This window comes from Sturnus vulgaris, chromosome 22 (assembly GCF_052056855.1).
Source record: "Sturnus vulgaris isolate bStuVul1 chromosome 22, bStuVul1.hap1, whole genome shotgun sequence".
Classification (NCBI taxonomy): domain Eukaryota; kingdom Metazoa; phylum Chordata; class Aves; order Passeriformes; family Sturnidae; genus Sturnus; species Sturnus vulgaris.
Window position 1 is genome coordinate 2502244 of NC_142264.1, and position 21645 is coordinate 2523888.

The 21645-nt window shown below is 51.7% G+C and overlaps 1 protein-coding gene and 1 long non-coding RNA gene across 3 annotated transcripts in view; both read left to right on the forward strand.

Annotated features, from left to right (window-relative positions):
* Nucleotides 1-21645, forward strand: part of GPSM1 (G protein signaling modulator 1) — a 63375-nt gene that overhangs the window by 19182 nt on the left and 22548 nt on the right. For both annotated transcript variants that reach the window (XM_014880084.2, XM_088177372.1), the window contains exons 2-10: nt 1513-1734; nt 2126-2261; nt 2561-2703; nt 3819-3942; nt 4675-4790; nt 4968-5123; nt 6733-6841; nt 9396-9522; nt 20713-20783. In XM_014880084.2, the coding sequence (XP_014735570.2) occupies nt 1513-1734; nt 2126-2261; nt 2561-2703; nt 3819-3942; nt 4675-4790; nt 4968-5123; nt 6733-6841; nt 9396-9522; nt 20713-20783 (1204 nt within the window). The remainder of the gene's footprint in view (nt 1-1512; nt 1735-2125; nt 2262-2560; nt 2704-3818; nt 3943-4674; nt 4791-4967; nt 5124-6732; nt 6842-9395; nt 9523-20712; nt 20784-21645) is intronic.
* On the forward strand, nt 11297-16538 carry LOC148221410 (uncharacterized). The gene is made up of 3 exons (XR_015808027.1): nt 11297-11904; nt 15767-15789; nt 15924-16538. It is a non-coding gene; the product is annotated as an uncharacterized LOC148221410 (long non-coding RNA).

Consider the following 21645-nt stretch of genomic DNA (forward strand, 5'->3'; position numbering starts at 1 on the left):
GTCACAGGTGCGTTTCGAGGAAAGTATAAAACCAGGTCTTATGCTATTTATTTCTTTTGTTTGGAAAATCCTTGTGGTTGTCCTGCTTTGGGGGATGCCAAGCCTTGGGTGTTTGGAAGCACACGGAGCTGACTCAGCAGGGAGCTGGCCAGGGAAATGGGTTTGGATTTCAGGCCCTGGATGAGCTGCTCATGGAGGGGCTGGCTTTGTTTCCTGGCAGCTGAGACAGCATCATTCTCTGCCTGTTCGTAGGGAAAACGTGTCAGGGTTGGTGTTTCCTACGTGCAGCTCTCTGTGGTGCTGCTGTGGGGTGGCAGGGGCTGTGTCCTGGGGCTGGTGTGTGCAGGGCAGGCTGTCCTTGGTCTGCAGAGCCCCTGACTGCAGGGCTGGGGCTGGGTTTGGGCTCCTGGGTGCCTTTGGGGAAGAATCTTCAGGGCTCAGGAGGACTCAGCTGGGCAGGTTGTGCTCTTGGGCTGGCCACAAACTTCCTCCAAGTGCTGAGAACAGACTAGAAACCACCTGCAGGCATTTATTATCTTCTGACAGACCCTTTCTGTTCTGCCTCTGGACAAGGGAGCTCTGTTTTTTTCACTCGGCAGATGTCCACCTTTGACCTAGGTAGTTTTGACTTTTAAAAATAAATGGAGCAGAAAAAAAGAGCAAAGAGGAGCAGGAACTTGCTGTGTCCATCCCCCTTGGGAAGGGGCTGGCTTTGCAGCAGGCAGGACATTCCCAATGAAAGCTTGGGGAGTCCCTTTGGAGAATTTGGGATAGGCTTGGTCTAACAGGGACAGCTGTGACTTAGAGAGGACTTGGTGGAGCACTCAGAGGGGAGTGTTTTCTTTCTCTTGAAGCAGTGTCACTGCTCACAGTGCTCTCTCTGACAGCATGGAGTGTGCCAGTGCCAAAGGTGTCAGAAAGTGCACGGGAGGAAAGCTGGCCTGGAGGGCAATGTGCTCAGTGCCTGTGGAAAAAGTGACAGCAGGAGAGTTAATGAAAAGCAGACACTGAGCACTGGGAGCTGCTCAGCCAAGAAAATCTGCACAGTCCAGGGTTTTCTCTGCTATCCAGTAAAAACCTGTTTACAATTTGGCTTCTCTCTCTGTTACCCCAGAGAAAATGGTTCAGGTATAAATACCAGGATATGTGGCCTCTGCAGCACCTGAAGGAAAGCAGGTGTTACTCCTGTCATGATTCCATCTCTTGGAGCCAGGAGCCCTGAGCTTCTTGTCCAGATTGCTGCTGGGAGCCTTTGGCTGCTTGCAGATGTGATCTGTAAATCAGAGAATCTTAGAGTGGTTTGGGTTGAAAGGACCTTGAAGACCATCTCATTCCAAACCCCTGCCATGGGCAGGGACACCTTCCACTTGCAGGTGGAATCTGGGTGCTCCTGTGTTTTTGAGTCCAGGGGAAAATTTCAAGGTGTGCAGTGAAGCAAACTCTAACTCAGCAGAGCAGAGTGGGAGCACTGCAGCCAAACTCCTCTAGAAACAATTCCCTTGTTTTTGGCAGGATGGAGGCGTCCTGCCTGGAGCTGGCCCTGGAAGGAGAGCGCTTGTGCAAGGCTGGGGACTTCAAAGCTGGGGCAGCTTTCTTTGAAGCAGCAGTGCAGGTGGGGACAGAGGACCTGAAGACTCTCAGTGCCATCTACAGCCAGCTGGGCAATGCCTATTTCTACCTAAAGGAGTATTCCAAGGCCCTGCTGTACCACAAGCACGACCTTACCCTGGCCAGGTGAGTGTGTCAGACACAGCCTGGAGTGAGGGCAGGTTCTGTGGGGTCTGAACCCAGAAATACACATCCAAACCTGATTGTCCTGTGGACAGTTTGGGACACAACAAGATGATTCAGCTGCCTTCAGAGCAGGGAGGTGGAGAAAGGGATGTGGATGTGAGGAGGGTGCCTGGAGCAAGAGCAGGGCAGTGTCCACTCTGTCCCTGTGTACTCCCTGTAATGACCTGCAGTCATTAGAGCAGCTCTGAAACAGCAAATGGGGAACAAGGATCTGCCTTCAGAATTGTGGGAGCCTGTGGGGAGCTCTCCAGCCAGATATTTGTGCTTAAATCTGCCTCCAGCAGCTGGTGAATAAAAATCTCTGAGCTCTTTTAACACCTTCACCTTGTAGAACCATTGGGGACCGAATTGGAGAAGCCAAGGCAAGTGGCAACCTTGGGAATACCCTGAAAATACTGGGCCAGTTTGATGAAGCTGTGGTTTGCTGCCAGAGACACCTGGACATTTCTCAGGAGCAGGGAGACAAGGTAATGGTTCCAACAGGAAATATTTCCTGCCTTTAAAAATAACCTGTCTGCAAGTCAGTAAATGTGATCTGGTGAAGGTGGGCTTTGGAAGGAGCTGCAGGGTGTGAAGCTCTCCCTTCTGGCTGCCATCACAAATCTCCTGCTGCCAGGAGGGTGAAGATGGGGAAAGGAAAAAAGTGGGCTTGGGGTTCTGAAGGATGGGGAAAGGGAAAAAGTGGGCTCGTGGGGCTCTGGCCATGTCTGCCCAGGTCCATGCTGGCATGTGAAGTGTGATACCTTGCTGTTCTTCTTCCCTTTAGGTGGGTGAAGCCAGAGCTCTCTATAACATAGGGAATGTTTACCATGCCAAAGGAAAGCATTTATCCTGGAACACAGCCCAGGACCCGGGCTACCTGCCTCAGGAAGTCAAGGACACACTACAGAAAGCTTCAGAATATTATGAGTAAGTCTCCAAGCTTGGCCAGCCCCTTCTCCTGCAGGGAACAGAGCCACTGGCTGAGAATTTGCAGGTTGTAATAGATGAGGAATATTTCCCCGAGATGCCAAGCTGTATTGGCAAATTAACCTCAAGGAAGGTGAGGAAAGGTCTCTTCTAAAATAATCTGAGCTAAAATTCCTGCTGGCATTGGCTTTGTAAAACTCCCTGTGTTTTGAATCGTGATCATGCAATGAAGTGCAGCAGTCTGCTGCTTCCCAGAGCTGTTTTGGGAAGCTGAACTCGGCTCCTGTGGCCCCTGCTGCTCTCTGCTGGCCTCTCTGAGGATGGATCCCTGCGTGTCTCCAGCCCTGTCACCCGAGGGAAGAGTCACTTTCAAGTCCTGGTTCTTCTCAGGGATCTGCACTTTATCTCACTTGTCACAACGTTCCTTTTCCTAAATCATTTCAAAGATCGCTGTCTTGTGCCACATGGGAAGGTTGGCACCAGAATTTTGGGCTCCTGTTTTTCTCCTCACGCTTCAGAGTTCTGCTTTTGTAATGCAGTTTTTAAAAATTGGCTTTTTAAGTGAAGAGAGTGGTAAGATCTTACATCCCTCCCCTCATATCTGAGGATGTGATAATGCCTATAAATAGCTCACCACCCTTTTTCCAAGGAGTGGTGCATGTAGCATAGCCAGGGGGCAAATTTGTGCCAGTCGTGAGTGCTGCACTATTCTCTGTGTGCTGTGTGTGTGTAAAGGGGATAAAAACAAGATAAAGAAATGCCAGGAAGCTCACAGAGCAGAGCCCTGGCGTGGGACTGTGGATCTTGCCTCTGTCCCTGGAGCAGGACAGGGGGGTCTTCCCGTGGCCCTGGTGCTGCTGTGTGTGACCATTTCTGGTTTGGTGTGGGATGGCTCAGGTGTGTGAGCACAGGTGTGATCCCTGCACGGAGCCACCTGAGGGGACAGAGCAGCACCCCTGGCTTGGCACGAGCACCCAGGGGTGTCCAGGGTCACCCCTGTCACCTGTGCCCAGGTGCTTGGCAGGGAAACACCTCCCCCAGGGCTGGCTCTCCTCCCTTGCTGTGCCAGTTCCCTCTGCAGGGGCTCACGGATGTTCTGCCCTGGTTTCTTTCAGGAGGAACCTGTCCCTGGTGAAGGAGCTGGGGGACAGAGCTGCTCAGGGCCGTGCTTATGGCAACCTTGGCAACACCCAGTACTTATTGGGCAACTTCAGTGAGGCCATTGCCTTCCACAAGGAGGTAGGAGACACCTCTGCTCCCTTCCTGGGCCTGGGAGCTGCTTTCCTTCTCTCCACAGCCCAGCAAAAGCACAGGGAGATGTTTCCCCCCAGCTGTTTTCCTCCCTGCTGTGTGAACCCCAGGCTCTGCCCTGTTGTACCAACTCACACTGAGCAAATTTTACTCCAGTCCCCATCAGCACCTCGTGAGCAGCTTGAGGGAAGGGCACTGTTGGCTTGGAAACCAAGGGAGGTATCCAAGGGCAAATTGCAGCTGGGTCTAGCAAGGATTTTTTTTTTTTTCCCTGCTCTTAATTTGTCTCAGTCTAGATTTTAATAAATGCAAGCCATGAATTTAATTAAGCTGCTGAAAGAGCTGTTGATCAAGAATAAATGCTGCTTGTAGAACATGATAACTTTCTGCAAAGCTTTACAAGAGAGGTGAGGTGACAAAGTCCCTGCCACAGTTCAAATGCAATTTAGCTTCTGTTGCAGTGGAAGGTGGAAATTCATTGCTCCTCTGGTTTTTAAATGCTGGGGGATGGAACATCACTGCCACTTTTCCAGGAGCATTTCCTGATGCTGATTTGCAGAAGAGGGAGAGGTTTCCTGCTGCACTCACCCCTGCCAGGCAGGTCCATCACAGCCTCGCTGGCTGGGAGCTTTGCAGCCTTAAAAGTTGGTGCCCGGGGGAGCTGCAGTGGGACAGAAAGGTGTCACTGTGCCGACTGAGCTGTGTCTGCTGTGCCTGCAGCGCCTGGCCATTGCCAAGGAATTTGGGGACAAGGCAGCCGAGCGCAGAGCCTACAGCAACCTGGGCAACGCCCACATCTTCCTGGGCAGGTTCGACATCTCTGCCGAGTACTACAAGTGAGTGCCGGGGCCGTGCCCTGCAGATCCTGAGCTGTCACAGCCAATCCCTCGGCTCCAGGGGCTGTGACAGGGGACCTGGGGTGGCAGGGATGCTGTGGTGGGTGGTCCAGGGTGTTGCTCCAAGGGGTGGCCTGGCAGTGACCAAGGCTCTTCGCTCCCACCTGTTCCCTGCAGGAAAACCCTCCAGCTCTCCAGACAGCTCAAAGACCAAGCAGTAGAAGCCCAGGCTTGCTACAGCCTGGGGAACACGTGCACGCTGCTTCAAGACTATGAAAAAGCCATTGAATATCACCTGAGGCACCTGGTGATAGCACAGGAGCTGGGAGACAGGTAAGGGAGTGCCTCAGGTGAGGCTGGAGAGCCCTGACCCTTCTCTGACTTTGTCCTCTCCCATAACCAGCTGGGGTTAAGCACCAGTGGTGTATGCTTGAAAGGCATTAGAAATCTCTGGGCAGCCAGCCCTCAGTCCAGTTATCTGTCAAAAACACGACCTGGTTCACCTTTCTCGTGTCATTCAAACCTGGAGGTTGTGCCCTCAGTGCTGTGTCTGTGTGGGCTGAGTGGGATTCCTAACGAGAGGTACTTAAAGCAAATGCATTGTGCTCGGTGCTTTGCCAGTGGCTGCTGCTGTGTTATCCCAGGAGGGCCTCTCGAGAGCTCCTTTATGCTCCCAGAAGTTGTATTTTCCTTAAAAGCTGCGTGTTTAGGGCACACAAGATGTGCCACTTTGCCCTGTTGCTCTGGGTTGATGCTGGAAGCATCTATAAATTATATTGCATAGAGAGCATGGACATGATCTATCTTTTTTCTTGGTCCTGCTCCTCGTTGTTTAGGAGACTTCGCTTTTAATTTTTCTTAACCTACCTCTCAAAAAATTAAAATTTTCCTTGTTCCTGGATGTTCTGATCCTGAGCCCTGTTGCAGCTGCAGCGACTTTGCAGCCAGCTCTCCGTGCTGGATTCCCTTGGAGGCTGGCTGTCCTCCACTAGATGGAGCAGGGACATCAGGATGGGAGAGCTGTGCCACCACCCGGGCAGCCTCTGCTCAGGGCAGGCACAATCCCACCCAAGGGTGAATCATGCTGTGGGGGTGCAGGCCTGTGGGCTCCTGCATCTCTGGGAACACACCCTTGTGAGCAGAAGGTATTCAACAGGGTGACAAGAAAAACGTTGAAATGCTGATCAACCCGCCCAAACCTCTGAAAAGGGAGTTGCAGTCATGCTGAACCTCCCCCTGCGCCCCCAGGTGCTTTTTTTATCCCTTTTCTATCCCCCCACATCTGCTGGTTTGCAGAGCTGAGCAGGCTCTGGGGAGCAGGAGGCTCTGCCTGATGCTGCAAACAGCTGCTGAAGCTCCAAGGAGCCAGGCTGGGGGTCTGGGCTGCACAGGGCAGGCTCCACATTGCCCTGCTTGCCCTGGCTCCTGAAAACCAGCAGCAGTGCCCTGGAGACCTCGTGGGAATCTGTCCCTGTCCTGTGCTGGCTGCAGTTCCATGCTGTGTGCTCACCCTGCAGTGCTGGAGCTGCTGCCTTTCTGCAATGTTCTCTCTTTGTTCTCTTGCTGGTTTAGCTCTGGGCTGCTGCTGAAGCAGAGCTGGATGTTGCATTTTCTCTCTGCAGCTCTGGTTGTGTGAGGTGCAAGCTGGGCAGGAGCTCTGCCTCCTCCTCTTGGCTGGTGCTCACCAGTGAACCTAAACCGTGCTGGTCCTTGCTGCAGTGCTTAATTTTGTCCCTGTGGGTCCAGTCCTGCTCCCCAGGCTGTTGTTCATGCTCAGCTCAGTGTAAGAAGAGTTTAATGTGTCCAGCACGTTCCGTTTCTCAGTGTAGAACCTTTTGTGGAGGTGGAAGCAGAGCAAGGAGCTTGGCTGTCAGTGCTCTCCAAACGGCCCTGCTGGGCTTTGCCCGGCATTTCTGTGCTCTGACACTTTCCTGTTGTGCAGGGTGGGAGAAGGAAGAGCCTGCTGGAGTCTCGGAAATGCCTACGTGTCCCTGGGGAGCCATGAGCAGGCTTTGCACTTTGCAAGGAAACATCTTGAAATCTCCCAAGAGGTAAGAGAAGCTGGTGCAGATCAGAGGGAACCCGTGACCCCTGGTGAGAGCAAGACTGTTTTATGCCAACAAGTTGCATTAATGCAGTTACCTTGCTGTCCCTGCCCTGGAAAGCCCTTCTCTCTGTGCTGGTTCAGTGGTGTTCTTAGGAACTGCAGAGCTTGGCTGGAAAACTCATTTGATGGGAGGCTCCCATCCTTCCCCTTAATTACAGCAAAAATGTGAGCTGTGCTTTGCTCTTAGCCAATGTTCTGGGTGAGAAAGGACCTGGAGACTTTGTCCACTGGCTGGCCAAGGTGTTGTGCACCCAGCAGGTGTGAAGGCACTCGGGTACCTCTTGGTCTCCAGTGTGTAAGATCCCCCTTTGGTGAGCACAGGGAGGTTGCAGCTGAGCTGGAGCTGCAGTGTCCTGATGCAGGGGATGCTGTCCCTGGCTGCACACAGCCTGCAGCCAGCCCTGTGCCACAGCCACCCCCCTTTGGCAGCTCCTCTGATTTCACCCTGGCCTTGCCCAGCTCTCTGCAGCTTTCCTGCTGTTCTCAGAAGTGCAGAAAGCCAGAATTCCATTGTTTGCTCTTTTCAGTGTGTTGAGGAAATCGGCTGTGGCCTCTTTAGTCTTCCCCAGATGAAGAAATTGCCCTCTTGAAGCACTAATTGAAATCACCATATGTAAGTGTGCTGGGTGTTCTCCTGCCTGTCTATTAGGTTGGCTAAATCTCTGAGTAGGGCTGACACAGCAGCCTAATTACAGATTTAATTATACTTATCAGGCACACAGAAGAAATACTGTTCTTTGGCCCTGTACATTTTAGGACAGATTAACTTTCCCAGCTCTGCTCAGGCTGGGGCTGAGTCCTCAGAGCCAGACATCAGCTGAGGGGCCATGGGAGGATCAGCACTGGTGGTCCTGGGGCTTTTGGGGGTGGAAGGGAGACCCAGCAGGGTTGGGGGTTCCCAGTGTTGTCATTCCAGGGTGCTGGCTGTGGCTCCAGCTGTGTCAGGAGTGGGTTCCTCGTGGCAGGTGGCTGATGAGGTCCCCCCATTATGAATTATGGAGCAGTGCAGAGACTGTCCTCTTGACAAGCACCAGGATTTTGGCCAGGAGAAACCTTGTGGAATTCAACCTTTTCATGCTGATGTTCATAACTCCCCTTCTTCCCAACAAAAATCTAATGGTGGCATTTGAATCCAAACAAAACCAACTCAGGATAACCACACTGGAAGGTGCTGCAGTTTGATCAGAGGTTACTGACAAATTCCCACTGGAATAAAGGATGTGAACCTAAAAACCTTGCCCTAGCTCTAGGACACTGCTCTGGAGTACTTCTGTCATCTCAGAGTTCAGCTCCTGGGAGGCTGAGGGCAGCAAAGAGGGCTCTGCTGTGGTGTTTGTGACAGGTCCTGCCCACGGTCATTGTCCTGCCCTTCTGTTCCTGGTTGTTAATGGGGCTTTGGAGATGATCTGAAACGAGTGGAAGTCAGAGAAGCACTTAATAATTGAGCATCAAGGACTGTAAGACCTAACATGGACATAGTAATTTCTCTGGAGATGATGTCAACAGCAAATCTCCTGTAATTGGCAGGGGGATTTGTGCCTGGTGATAAGCCCTTTGATCTGCCTCCCTTTACTGGCGCTTGGGGCTTTGTCATAAATAATGTGGGGATTTATGGTTTTGTTCCATGCTGCAGTCTATGGCAGGGCACACAAAGGAGCTGTTGCCAGGCATTTAACAGGAGTCAGGGCTCTCCAGGGGAACAGCCAAGGTCTTCCTCTGTCACACAGGCTGCTCTTCCTCTGAAGATCTGAGGCTGTTTCTGGGTGACCTCTCTGTGTTCCGCTGCTGATGTGCAGCACAGCCACTCTGTGCTTTGGTTAAACGCTGAGGAGGATCCAGTCTTGTGTCCTACAACTCCTCATTTTAAGTAGCAGGAGCTGTTGGACAGATCTCTTCCCAAACATCTAACATCAGCTTCCTTGGCCTCAGGCCAGCGAGAGGTGGGAATTGGGAAAAATGTGGACTTTTAGAAGATTTTTTTTTTTTTTTTTTTTTTTTTTTTGAGTGTTGTGTGGGTAGATCACCAGGAACAATTTGAAGTTGTATGGCTCTGAGCCAGGACAGAAAGGCTTTCAGGGCCCTGGTGTGACAGTGCCCACATGGCTGATGGCAGCGTGGTGCTCAGTAACTATGGAAATACCTGAGCAGGGGGGCTGGGAGCTGCAGGGATCTCTGCCAAGCCGTGTGTGGCTACAGGACAGCCCAGACCTGCAGGTTTTGGGCTCAGTTCTGTGGCAGTGGGCGAGCTGAGCTCTGTCAGTCCCTTGCACCGAGCTGTGCTTTGAGGTGCAGCACAGCAAGCACAGCCCCTCTCCCAAATTATCACTGCTGGGGAATAATCCTGGAGAGCTGTGTGGTCTCTCGGGTGTCTCCAAGCTCTCTTTTGGTTGTCTCTGAGTTTGGTTTTGGGCTGGGACTGGCAAACCCTTGGCTGGGGGCTGTTTGCTGGGAGCACCCCATGCCTTTTAACCAGAGCCCTGTTGGTTTTCCTGCTGCAGATCGGGGACAGGAGCGGGGAGCTGGCAGCACAGGTGAACATGGCCCAGCTCAGGACAGCCCTTGGCTTGAGCCCAGGGGATGAGGATGTGGCTGCAGCTCATCCCTACTCTGGCTACGAGGCACAAGGTGAGTTCCTGGCATTTTGGTGGCGTTGGGAAGTCTCAGGACTTCTGTGGTGTGGGGAAGGGGGAGATGTTTGTACGTGGGCAGGAAATAAAAGTGCTAGAGCAGAATAAGGCTGTGGAGTGCCTTCACCACAAAGGGGACTGTCATGTGTTTGCTCTGTGCTTTCCACAAGCTGCAAAGGCAAGGAAGGATCCCCAAAAAAGGGGCACAGAAGGAGTTAATGGAATGAAACTGCTCTGGGAATGAAATTCCACGTGCCATGCAGCAAACGAGCCTTTGTGTCTTTTAAAGCTCTGCAAGGCTCTTTTCTCTGATTTGACTGATACCAGAGGCTTTCAGGAGTGACTGGCAGGGATTTTTGGCTGCTCTTGTTCTGAGTAGCACCCACTAACAAGGGCAGAGGAGACTGGAGGCAGGTTGGGACCATCAGCACTCGCTGGGTGACATCTCAGCCCTGGGACACCTGCAGCAGTGCTGAACGTGGAAGCAAGATGTGGCAACACTTTGGTCACAGCAGCCAGAGTGGCTTTACTGGGCCCTGGGTCACTCTGCCAGGGAGCAGGGTAGCACAGACAGGTCACCAGAGTGCTGCCAGCCTGACTTGGGGACTGTCCTGGAGCTGCCCACTGCAGGCACGGGTGGGTGCCTGGCATGGGCACTTCCAGCTGGCAGCTCCGTGCTGGGGCAGGTTTATTAATTCACACAAACTGCATCCCAGGAGGTGTCCACTGATGAAACCTGACCTTGCTGGCACAGGCACATTCCCCTGTTGGCAGCACTGATGTGGAGGGGATGGTGCTGGGGCTGAGGCACCGTGGCCTGGCAGGGGAGGGAGAGGCTGGCTGTGCCTGTGTGCCCTTGTGTTGATCTCCCAGGCATCACCTGCTGCCTCAGTGCTGCAGCTTTTCCTGGCAAGTGCAGTCGTGGTGAGGGAGCCAGCATGTCCTGCCGTGCCCCACTGGAGCTGAGCTGTTGTCTCGAGTGCTGTGGGGGCCACAGCAGCTTCCCCAGCCTCCCTTTGCACATCGTCTCCACTTTGTAACTCCTGCAGAACTCGTTCCTGGCATCTCCTCGGAGGCCTCCTTTTGCTGTGAAAGGGAAAGAGGAAATGAACTTCAGCGTTGGTGCCGTGTCTGGGTCAGAGGGAAGTGTGGCCCATGGGCTGCTCACTGCCCTCCAGAGATCCAGATGTGCTGTGCTAACATCTGGAGGCAGCAGTGATGTTCCTGTTGTGTGGCAGAGGCAGAGCCATGCGGGTCTGTGTGTGTGTGTGTGATCCCTGGAGGATGGGAGAGGGCTGAGCAGCTGCAGTCACAGCTCTGGAGGTTGCAGTGACCTCGTTAATCCGTGGTGCTCACGTTCCAAGGCTGGGGCTGTTTGTTGAGAGAAGGACAAAGTGTTCTTGGGAGGAGCACCAGCAAACAACTGGGATTTGCAGTGCAGGGAGAGAAGGAGCTTGGAGAGCAGGATTTCCCCTCTCCAGGTCCTGCTGGGGAGGTAAAAAATCAGCTCTGTGCTGGTGGGCTGGGGCCACAGGGAGGGAGAGTGAGACCACACCTGGCTGAGCTCTCAGTGCTTTACAGGTAGGGAGATGTGCAGAGGAGCCTGACTCCTTGATTTCTCCTTAACTTTTATTCTGCATTTCAGTGGAGGATGAGAGGCCACCAATGTGTCCCTGAGCCCTTGAGGGAAGGGAGATGTATTTAATGACTGCCAGAAATTTTGGTACCCTCCTGTGCACCTATTAAATGATTAGAAGAGCATAATTATTTATATTATTAATAGCAGCAATTTGCAGCCAGAGGAACATCTGTTTCTGTAATAGGAAGCAGGTGAGAGAGTTGAGATTCACGTTGGCTTCTGAACCAGCCGTGCCTTTTGATGTTGACAAATCTCATGGTGAGGAGAGCTTTCCATTATTTTTTTTTCCATTCAGATTCCTTTTCCTGCTTAAGGTTACAAAATGGCTGCATATTCCCAAGGATGCTGAAATCCTCTGATTAGGCAAATGTGATAAAACACATCAGTTTCATCAAGCAGGTACAGGAAAGCTTCACAGCAAAGGCTGAGCTGGATTTTCACTGTGATGTCCTTCACAGGTTATTTCTGCTTTTAGGGCTTGGCCATTGCCCTTGCCTGGGCTCTGGGGGTGGAAGGAGTGCCTGATGTTTTCCTCTGCTGTTCTGACTCCCCTTGCTGAGCTCTTCATGATTTTAATTAATATTCTGAGAGTATTTGGATGTCAGAAGACAAAGCTGGAGGCCGGGGAAGTGGGGCAGTGCTGCAGAAGTCTTGTGAAAGCAGCGACCTTGTTGGGAAAGGCAAACACAGAGAGCTTAAAGCAACAAACTGAAGGAAGCTGGAGAGGAGCTGGAACATGAAGTAAATAAACAGGGGCTGGGTTTGCTTCTCCAAACAACCAAAAATGTGGCCTTGAATAAATCTCCTTCTCTTTCACACACTGCAAGCTAAGAGCTGAGTACTGGCAGGCTTTGCCTTTGGAGAGGAGTGAAGGACTTTTCTGTGGCTGCTTGGGGTTGTTTTTAGGGGTGAAGGCAGCACTGGGATTTGTCCTGGGGAGCACACAGACAGCACTGGTGCCCTTTTTGCAGATGAGTTGCTTTGGGCTGAAGCTGCAGCATCAGCTCTGTGAGGAGCTGCCTGTTCCCAGTGTGGGTCGGGAGCCCCGGGCTGACCCTCCCTGGTCCCTCCCTGCCCCTGGATGGGGGAATCGGGTCTGGGGATGCTGCCTTGACCCTCTGGGGGGGATGTGGGATGGGAGCACGGGGACAGGCATCACCCAGCACCCACAGGCTGGCCCTGGCCACCCTCTGTACCTCTCCACAGTGAGAGCTGACTCGGGGCTGCTTTTCTTCTGCTTTTGGCAGCTCGTCAGCCTCAGCCATCACCTGCTGGCAGCAGCAGTGTCGGGAGACACGAAGCAACCTCTGCTGGCAGCTGGGAGTGGGTGGGGAGGGCTGCAGGTGTTCCAGGAGGCGTTGGCATGGGGATGCTTCCAGAGCTGGCTCCTGGCACAGTTTCTGTGCTGTTTGCAGAACAGAACACAGGCACCACTGCCCTGCTGTGCCTGGCTCTGAGGGCAGGGAAGGACCCAGCCCTGAGCCTGACCGGGAGCAAACCCAGTGCAGGAAGTTGCAATCCTGGAGTACAAGGTGATCTTACAACTGTGAATAATTGCTGTGGTGTCGGGCACGTCTTTGATTTCAGTTTCCCCCCCCCCCCACACACGTGCAATGGGCATCATCTTTTCTCTAAAGGCTGGAATAAGCTCCTTTGCAAATAAAGCATTGGCAGTTTGGGTCAAAGAATGAGCCTGGCTTGCCCTTTCTGCTCCTGTCCTGCTGAGGATGGGCACGAGGCTGCTCTGCTTGTTTGGTGTTCCAGAGGCTCCGTGCTGGGAATGCTCATCCCTGTGAGAGGCAGCCCAGCTGCAGGTCCTGTTCTGCAGTGGGCACAAAGCCCCACTCCTTCCTGAGCACTGCTCTGCATCCTTGCTGCAGTTCTGAGCTCATCTCTTCACAGGAATCTTTGAACCATTGGATCAATCAGCCTGGAATAGAAGAAATCTGCTTTTATGTTTTCCAACCTGTTTGTTTTTGTTTGTTTGCTCGCTTTAAATATCTTTGAAGTACCTGAAAAGTGTTTAGGGCTGATGAAACAGGCACGATTGACCATCCCTCTGCTGATGCAATGGGGGAGGTGGTGATGCTGCTCCCCCTGGCAGCCTGTGCCTGGGGCTGGGATGCTGCCCAGGGACAGGGATGTTCCTTCCCTGTAGTTTGCTCAATCTTCCAGCAGAAAACTGTCAGCTGAGAGCTGTGGCCGTGTGAGAGCAGCATCTTGCTGACAGTGGGCCAGCCCTGCTCCCTCAGGCTGTGATTTCACTGTCTGGGAAGCATTTGCCTTCCCTCGGGCAGAGTCAGGGTCACATCCCCAGCACGGAACCTGCCCTGTGTCCTTAGCAGTCACACTGAGCGAGTGCAGAAATTGAAAGTGTTTAATGTTAAATATCCTCAGCTCTATTTGATTTCTCCCTGGAGATGATGGGCTGCAGCTCAGCCTTTTTTTTTTTTTTCATAGTGGAAATGAAAGCCTGAGGCTGTGCTGGTTAATTGTACCTGCTGATGCAGGCAGGGGATGGATGAGGTGCTGGAGAAGCAGGGTGGCTTTTGGCCAAGTGGAAGGAAGGATTGGTGGCCTGGTGGCTTTGTTGTGCTCCAGCAGGTGCTCGGGGGGAGAGCTGGGGCAAATATTCCCATGTGCCTGCAGGAAGGTGTCCAAAAGTCCAAAAGATTGTGGTGGCCCTTCAGGGAGCAGGGCAGGAAGGACGGGAGAGCTGCTCCCACAGGGGGGTTCTGGAGTGAAGGTTCAGGACTTCTCAAAGATGCCTCTTCTTTGTAATGAGTTTTTTTCTAAATCCTCTGCTGTTACAGCTGTTAAATCATTCCAGCAGCACTGATGGGGGGGATGAACCTCTGAGTCATTTGGATTTTTAAACTCGGTAATTTAGCACTCACTTCAGACTGCCCCAGTATTGGCTTTAGGAAGTTTTAAAATACTCTTCCCAAGTATTTAATGTTCCTCTCTCATCTTGCTGTGTACATGAGCCTCCTTCCCAGCATCAGTGTAAAATACAGCAGGGATTCTTGGCTCACAGCAGAGGAAATGCTCCAGGACTGGAGAAGATGATGTTGTGCTACTGAAATTTGTTTTATCTTGATGCCAGGGGAGATGGCAAGTGCTGGAAAAGAGGATGAGGAACAGGCCAGTTCCTGAAGCCTGTGGCAGAGAAGGCACAACGTGGCTTGTGGCAAAGCCATCCATTCAATCAAGATTAAATCTCTTCTTGTGGGGGAGAGAGAATTTTTTTGGAAATCATTGGTTCTGGGCAGGCTGAAGTTCCCTTTGGCTGCAGTTCCAGACTCCAGCAGCACTCCCAGCCCTGCCGTGCTGTCTGCACCTTCCCCAGACAGTTTTCCTTGGTAGCTGCAGAGTAGGAAATGCCTTGGCTGTGGTGCTGCTCTGTCCAACAGCACAGCACTGCCTTCAGGAACAAGGTTCCTCTGCTTGTTGTACCTTTTATGCAAGAAAAGAGAAGAGGGAAATTCTCTTTCTTGCCCAGCTGGAATTTCTTTTTCTCTCTGAAAACTTTCTGTATGGATGGCCACGGTCTGCTTTGGCATTTCTGTGAGCAGGGACCCTCAGCAGAGTCCCTGTGACCTCTGGAGTGACCTCAGGACCATCCTCCTTCCCTGGCAGGGACAAACCCTTGGACAGCCAGCCTTGGCTTAGCAAAAACACCGGGCAGAGCTCAGGACCCCAGTCCAGCATGAGCAGCGTGTTCCAGGAGCTGCTGGGAGCTGGTGGCTGATCAGGAGCAGGGATCAAGTGCATTCCCCCTCATTTTTCGAGGATTTTTCTGTGGGTGCTTGATGGCTGCTAAGCTGACACGTGGCTGCTCCTTCTCTGCCCTCCCTGAGTCAGCCTGGAGGACAAAATCCTGTCCTTGGGCTTGTGTGGCCGCCGGAGATGTTGCCCCTGTTAATTATCGCGTGTCACTTTCTAGCTGAACTCTGGTTTTGATCTCTGCTTGTTCGACACGAGCTGATAATGGCTGGTGGGAGGTCATGAGACTCTGCTGCATCCTGGCAGGGAAAATCCTGCCCTTAGAAGCGAGGCAGGTGTTGCTGCCAAGTCCATCACACTCCTCCTGAATTAGCCCTGGGGTTAGGAGCCTCCTCCCAGCCTGCTCCACCCGGTTCAGTTTATCTCCCAAAAGATCCTTCTGTCCCCACAACTGTTCCTCTCTGAAGCAGACGATTGCCTGGGGGGGTTGTGGTTACAGGAGGCCGTGCCTGACATGGCCCAACCTTCCCACAGCCTCCAAGGTTTGTGTTTGCCAAGTGTTGCAGGGTTGGGTGCTCAGTGTTTTCTGCAAATAGCCCTCCTGAATGTTTCATTCTTTGACCCGAATTACCTGTGTTTTATTTGCAAATCACCCTTGGTTAGAGAAAAGCTAATGTCTGTTGCACGTTTGGGGGAAAACTGAAATCAAAGATGTGCCCAACACCACAGCAATTATTCAGGCTACAAATAAGATCCCTCTGTACTCCAGGACTGCAGCTTTCCTACGTTGAGTTTACTCCTACTGGGGGAAATACATAAGAAAAAAAATGTAGCTCCCTTGTGCTATTTCTGCCTGCAAGGAGGCCTCTTTTTCCAGGTTTTTGCCTCTTCCCTGTGAAGGTGAGGGTGATGCAGAGCATTTCCTCATCCCCTCTCCCCATGTGAGAGCCTCTGTGCCAGCTGCTCAGCCAACACCATAGGGCTCTGGGTGCTGTGTGCATGTGCAGCATTGCTGCCATTTCTGTTCTTTTCAGCCCATTGCTCAGCTGTCAGCCTGGATTGTGGAGATGCAGAACTCGGGTGACACAAACACGGAGCATCTTCAGCCAGACGAGCATCTTGAGGCAAAGGGAACTTCTCTTTATTGCCACATACTGCGTGCAGCTTTTTTAAAGGAGCCACAGAGGAGAAAACTGCAGGATTCTTGTTCTGGAGCAGGGTTTTGTTGTGCTCAGGGGCCTGTTGGGAGGTCGAGATTTGCTTGTGCTCTGGATACAGCTCATCAGTGCCTCCCAGCAGAGCAGGGATCCTTCCTGTCCTTGTGGTTCCCAATCCTCAGACACAGAAGGAGGCAGAGCTGTTGGGATTCCCTGGTCCTTCCCTGCCTGCAGGACTGGGGTGAGCAGATGGTCCTGCCCATGGATGGGCACACAACTGCTTGGCACAGGCATTTTATGGCCCAGTCATTGTAAATAACTGATATTATTTGCTTTCTCTATTTAGAGAAAAGTATTGTTCTACCCCAGTAGCAACTGGGAAAACAAATGCCACCATTTATCAGGAGAGTGCTGACAATAATAGAGGTCAAGTGGATTTATAGTGCCAGAACCCATTATGTGTTTGAAGACTAATTAAAGCCTTAAACGAGATGCTTGTCCTACTGGAGGCTGCTTTTTTTTTTTTTCTTTTTTTCTCCTTCTTTCTTTTCCTGCTGCTGTGCTTGTTTTCCCCCTCCCCCTTCCCTCTTTAAGAGCTTTGCTGTACTAATGGAGCACGAGGCTGGCAGAGCTCCCCTGATTAGATGTCAGCAGTGTGTGATTGGAGCTGCTCCCTGAGCTCTGGGAGCACTGGACCGTGTCCCCACTGTCACTTCAGAGCTGGGAAGGGTTTCCAGACCAGCATTCCACCCCAAACAACTGGCTGGCTGCTCTGATTTAATTATCTTGTGCAATATTTAGAGTTGCCTGCCTGAATCGAGGTTTGTACAGAGGAGGGGAGGCACTGTCCAGGGCTGTGAGAACCCAAAAGCCAAGTCAATATCTTGTTTAATGCAGGTACAGGGGAAATGACCTTTTCATGAGAATACAGCACATCCTGATGCTGGATTCGTTGTGTTGTCTGGGGTGCCCAGCTGATGAAACCCCACAACCTTTCCCTGTTGGTTTTCCACGGAGTTCCCTGTCAGCTTGAATCCTGCCTGCTCTGGCACAGTCCCCCCAGAGGGATCCAACATTTTCCCAGCTGCAGACACAGAACTGGTGCTGCAGGAGAGGGGGCAGAGCTGGGGCTTATCAAAGCACATGTCAGCTGGATGAGAGCTCCTGCCAGGGCTCCCCGAGTGGCTGCTGCACACGTTCAGCTCCATCTTGTCAACTGCAATCTCCTGGAGATGGAGCCAGGCCGTGCAGGAACAAAGCTCTGTCTGCCCAGCTTGCCCCAGTGCTCCTTTCCATGAGCTGATCCCATCACCGTCCTTGATCAAGCTTCCTCCTGTTCTCCGTGGCTGCAGATTAAAGACAAGAATGTGAAAACCGTTAAACTCCTCTCAGCGGCCAAACAGCAAAAGCAAAAAAAAAAAAAAAGTTGGAAAACAATTTTTTAAAAAAAATCCCCTTGGTTCATGGTGCTGTTGAGAGCATAGATGGGGAGGAGGAAGAGATTTTGAAAAAAAATATTTAAAAAAGGAACAACACCCCTGAGCAGTGAAAAGAGCAACATCCCAGGAGCTCCAGGAAAACAGGGCATGAATGCAGCCAGTCAGGAGCATTGCTCAGCTGATGTTCACAAGAAGGTTTCAACTTGCTCTCTTTGAGACCTCAGTAAACCTCCAGGACAGAGAGAGCATTTAGAAAGGCCCCTGAGGTTTTCCATTACTCTGCAGCAGGCTTGGTAAACATGCCAATAAATGCTGGGGAAAGAGAGGAGGAAAAAAAAAAACCCTTCCAGAGGAGCAGAGCTGGGTTTTCAGCTGCTCAATCCTTCACATCCCTGGCTGCCACTGTGGATCAGCACTGGGGAGAAGGAGGCAAAACTCAACTTTGGCTGAGCATTAAGTGGTGCTGCAGGTATTTCTGGGAAAAATAAGTTGGGAGAGGCTGAAAGTTACAGCTGGAGCCATCTGAGGGAATGGAGGTGGAAAGTTAGCAGGACTCCTCCTGCCGTGGGATACTTGTGAGTATGGAAAGCATGGAAAGCTCTGCTCTCCTGGATGAGAATGTGTGGGGTGAGAAGGGGAGAAGCTCCCACACGTCTGGTGGGAGTTGCTGCTGCTGTGGATCCAGGTTCTTGTAGCCCTGAGTGATAGGGACCCTCTTAATGCTGCTTGTTTTAGTGCTGGTGAGTGGGGACAGGATTTGGCCCCAGCACTGGCTGGGATTTCTGGAAGAAACAGCTGAATTGGATTAAATTTTTTGTAATTCTGAACTTCTTCCTGTCTCAGCTCGAGTGTGTGTAAACCTCACACAGTCATAGACAGCCCCCAGCACCAGAACAAGAGGAAAAGATGAGTTGTTCTGCTGGGGTAAACTCAGCTGCTGTGTCTATTAAATTAACACCAGGCAGGTTTTTCTCTGCTCAGAGATTAATGGCTGCTGGCCAGCAGTTCAGCGCTCTGGGAGCACACAAAAGCACCTGAGGATGGAGGTGTGTAATTAATGACTCTTTAGACAGCTGGAAATGATGTGTGTTTATCTAACTGGGCACACTTTGCTGCTTTCTTGCTTTCCTGGAAGTCGCTGTTAACCAAGGCCGTGGTGCTCGCTCCTTTCCAGGGCTGGGCTCACCTCTGAAACCCAAATGATGAGGTGTTTGTAGGTGATTTTTACTCCCAATTTTTACTCCAGACTCACCTTGCTGCTGCAGGTTATCCTGAGGGAAGCCACAAGCAGCTGTAGCAGTGTCCAGAGTGCCTGACTGGGAGCCACTGGGAACAACCCAGCTCTGCCTTCCCCTCTCTGAGCTGCTGCCTGAGCCACGTGGCAGCACCCAAAAATCCTCCACCCATCTCACAGCCATCTCCTCCAGGCTGAGGATGGTGGGAATGTGGTGGAATGAAGGGAATTTTTTTCAGGGATGGGGTTGTTGGGTGTTAGGAGGGGCTGCCCAGGGAGTCACCAGCCCCGGAGGTGTTCAAGGAATGACTGGACGTGGCACTCAGTGCTCAGATCTGAGTGACACGGGGGGAATTGGTTGGATTTGAGATCTCTGAGGCTTTTTCCATCAGAAATGTTCTGAGGTGCTGACAGGTGGGTCCCTGGCTGTGTGTGGAAGGGGCAGAGTTTGGTGGAAAGGCTCCTGACGTGTGTTCAGTGTCTGTTCTCCACCTCCAGCCCTGATGTCAGTCCCCCTGAACTCAAAGCCTGGTAATGAATCACCTGAAAACAAAGCTGCTGCTAATGTGCTTTCTGGAGCAGAGAGGCAGGATTGTGCAGAAATGTTTTGCTGATTGGAATCTTTATGGCTGCAAGCAGTGAATCCCTTCAGGGTGGTGAGGGGCACAGACATAAACTTTAGGTCACTTATGACCGAGCTGTGATGGGTGTTCATGACCCTGGGTGAGCTCCCAGCTGCTCTGAGCCTGTTCCTTGTGAAGCTGAGCTTTTCAAAGCAGTGCTGTCCCTGGAGTTGGTGCAGTTTGGATACAGCTCTGGTGGCATCTGGAGCCCTGGCTGTGCTGGTACAGGAATCCCTGGAGCCTTTTTCCTTTTAATCCCCGTGCTCTGCTTTCAGCCAGCCTCGATTTGTGAATTTTTGTGCTGTCAGATTTGCCCAGTGAGCAGCTCTGTGACCCCCTGAGCTCAGAGGGACAGTGAGCCCTGGGCTGGGGGAGCTGGGGAATGGTGGGGTTTGGGAGTTTGCTGCTGCAGGAACCACACAGAGCTCCGTGGTTTCCATTCTCAGGGCTCAGCACGGGGATCCCTCCTCCCCCAGGATTTCCCCTCCAGCTTGGAAGGTGTCACAGGACCTTGAGTGGGGAGTTTTGGGCTCTGCTTGAGTGGGATGTTGTGGGGATCAGCTAAACTGAGCCTTCAGGAACCATCAGGGAAGGGCAGAAGTTTTCCCAGGTATGCTGAAAGCATCCCAGGGCCATTTCCTACATCCTGGCTGCTCATCAGCAAGGCAGGAGCAGCTGGGAGCAGGTTGAAAGGAGACTGGAGGTAAAGAGGGTTTGGAAACCAGGAGTCAGAGCTGAACTGTGTTTCACCCACTCTGTTGTTGTTGGAATCAAACATCAAAATCTTATGAAATCTCAAATAAATGTCATAAATCCTGCCAAGTTTTGATTCATGTGTCAGGTTCAAGGCAAGATTTTGTTCCCTTTAAGGCTGGGCCTGTGATAGTTAGAAAACATTTGCTCCTTCACTTAGTTTTCCAGCCTCTGTGACTATAGAGAAAAGCTCAGAGTTGAGTCCCAGAAACATTCTTTCAGTTTAAAAACATGATGATAAAGCAGAAAATCCACAGATGTATTAAATTGTCCATTTGTTATGATTTTTCTCAATGTCAGTCCCATGACTTTTGTGGTTTAGGCTGAGGTTTGTAACTCCTGAATTCCAGAGACCTTGTCTGAGATCAGGGTCGTGGTGTGACCTGGCTGCAGCTCAGTAGCCAGAGCCTCACACAGCCCTGTGACAGTGCTTTAAAAAGACACAAAACAAGAGGAAAAAAACCCCACATTTGAATCTCAAGGCCAGCACAGCTACATCACCCCATCCCTTTGACTTTTGGCTAACCAGAGCCATGGATTTGCCATGGTTTGGGTTCTTTCTGTGTGATATTTGTGCTGTTGGTGACAACCCCTGATAGGAGAGTGTTGTTTTGCAGGAGCCAGGCCAAAGAGACTTCAGAGGAACAGCATGGACAGCTTAGACCTCCTCAAGTTCCCTTCTGAAAAGGTAAGCAAAGATGTCTGGCTTCAGAGACTGTCAGTGGGAATTTGCACACAGATTCCAATTGGTTTGTTGTTGGCTGGCTTCATTTGCAGGGAAATATGCAATTAGCAGATATCATTGGAGTCAATGGGATTAACCAAAGAGGGTTTCTGGAGAGCTTGGAGGAGAGGAACAGCTGGTCTGACTAAAAAGGCACTTAACACTCAAAGCTGAAAAGTCACTTCTGGGCTTTTTTTGAAAAAGCAGCCCTTTATTGGAAGGATCATCTGAGCAGTTTAGCCCCAGCGTGGCTGCCAGTGCCTGTCACCCCAGTGGAGTGACAGAGGGGCAGACACAGGGATGGAGCTCTGCAGGAGGCAGAGGGTTTGCTCCAGGGTTTGTTCCAGGGGCTCCAAGGATTGCTTTGCTTCTGGGAATGTCAGATCCCAGCAGATCTGCATTTCCTCTGTGTCCCCAGGGCTGTTCCTGCAGCACTTGGGGGACACTGAGCCCTTGAGGGATCGTTTCAGTCTCAGAAAATCCTGCTGGTGCTGCTGGGGGCTCAGCCCTGCCCGTTCCCAGAGGAGGTGGCCAGGCCTGCAGCCGTTCTGCCTTTTTGGAATGTTTTTGGCACAAATCATCCACATTCACCCAGTGCTTTCCAGGTTCTCCTGAGTGTCCTAGGGAGCATTTCCCCTTTACAGAACTGTCACAGAGAGAAAAAGCTCACCCGAGCTGCAGGTGGGTTCACACAGTCAATGTGAAACAACCTCAGGCTTGAGGAACCATTTAGGTACCTAAAAATCCCAGTAAACACTGGGAAGGCCAGGCAAAAGCTCCTCCCTGAATTAATTCTCTTTGGAAAATAAATTCCAAATGTCCTGAT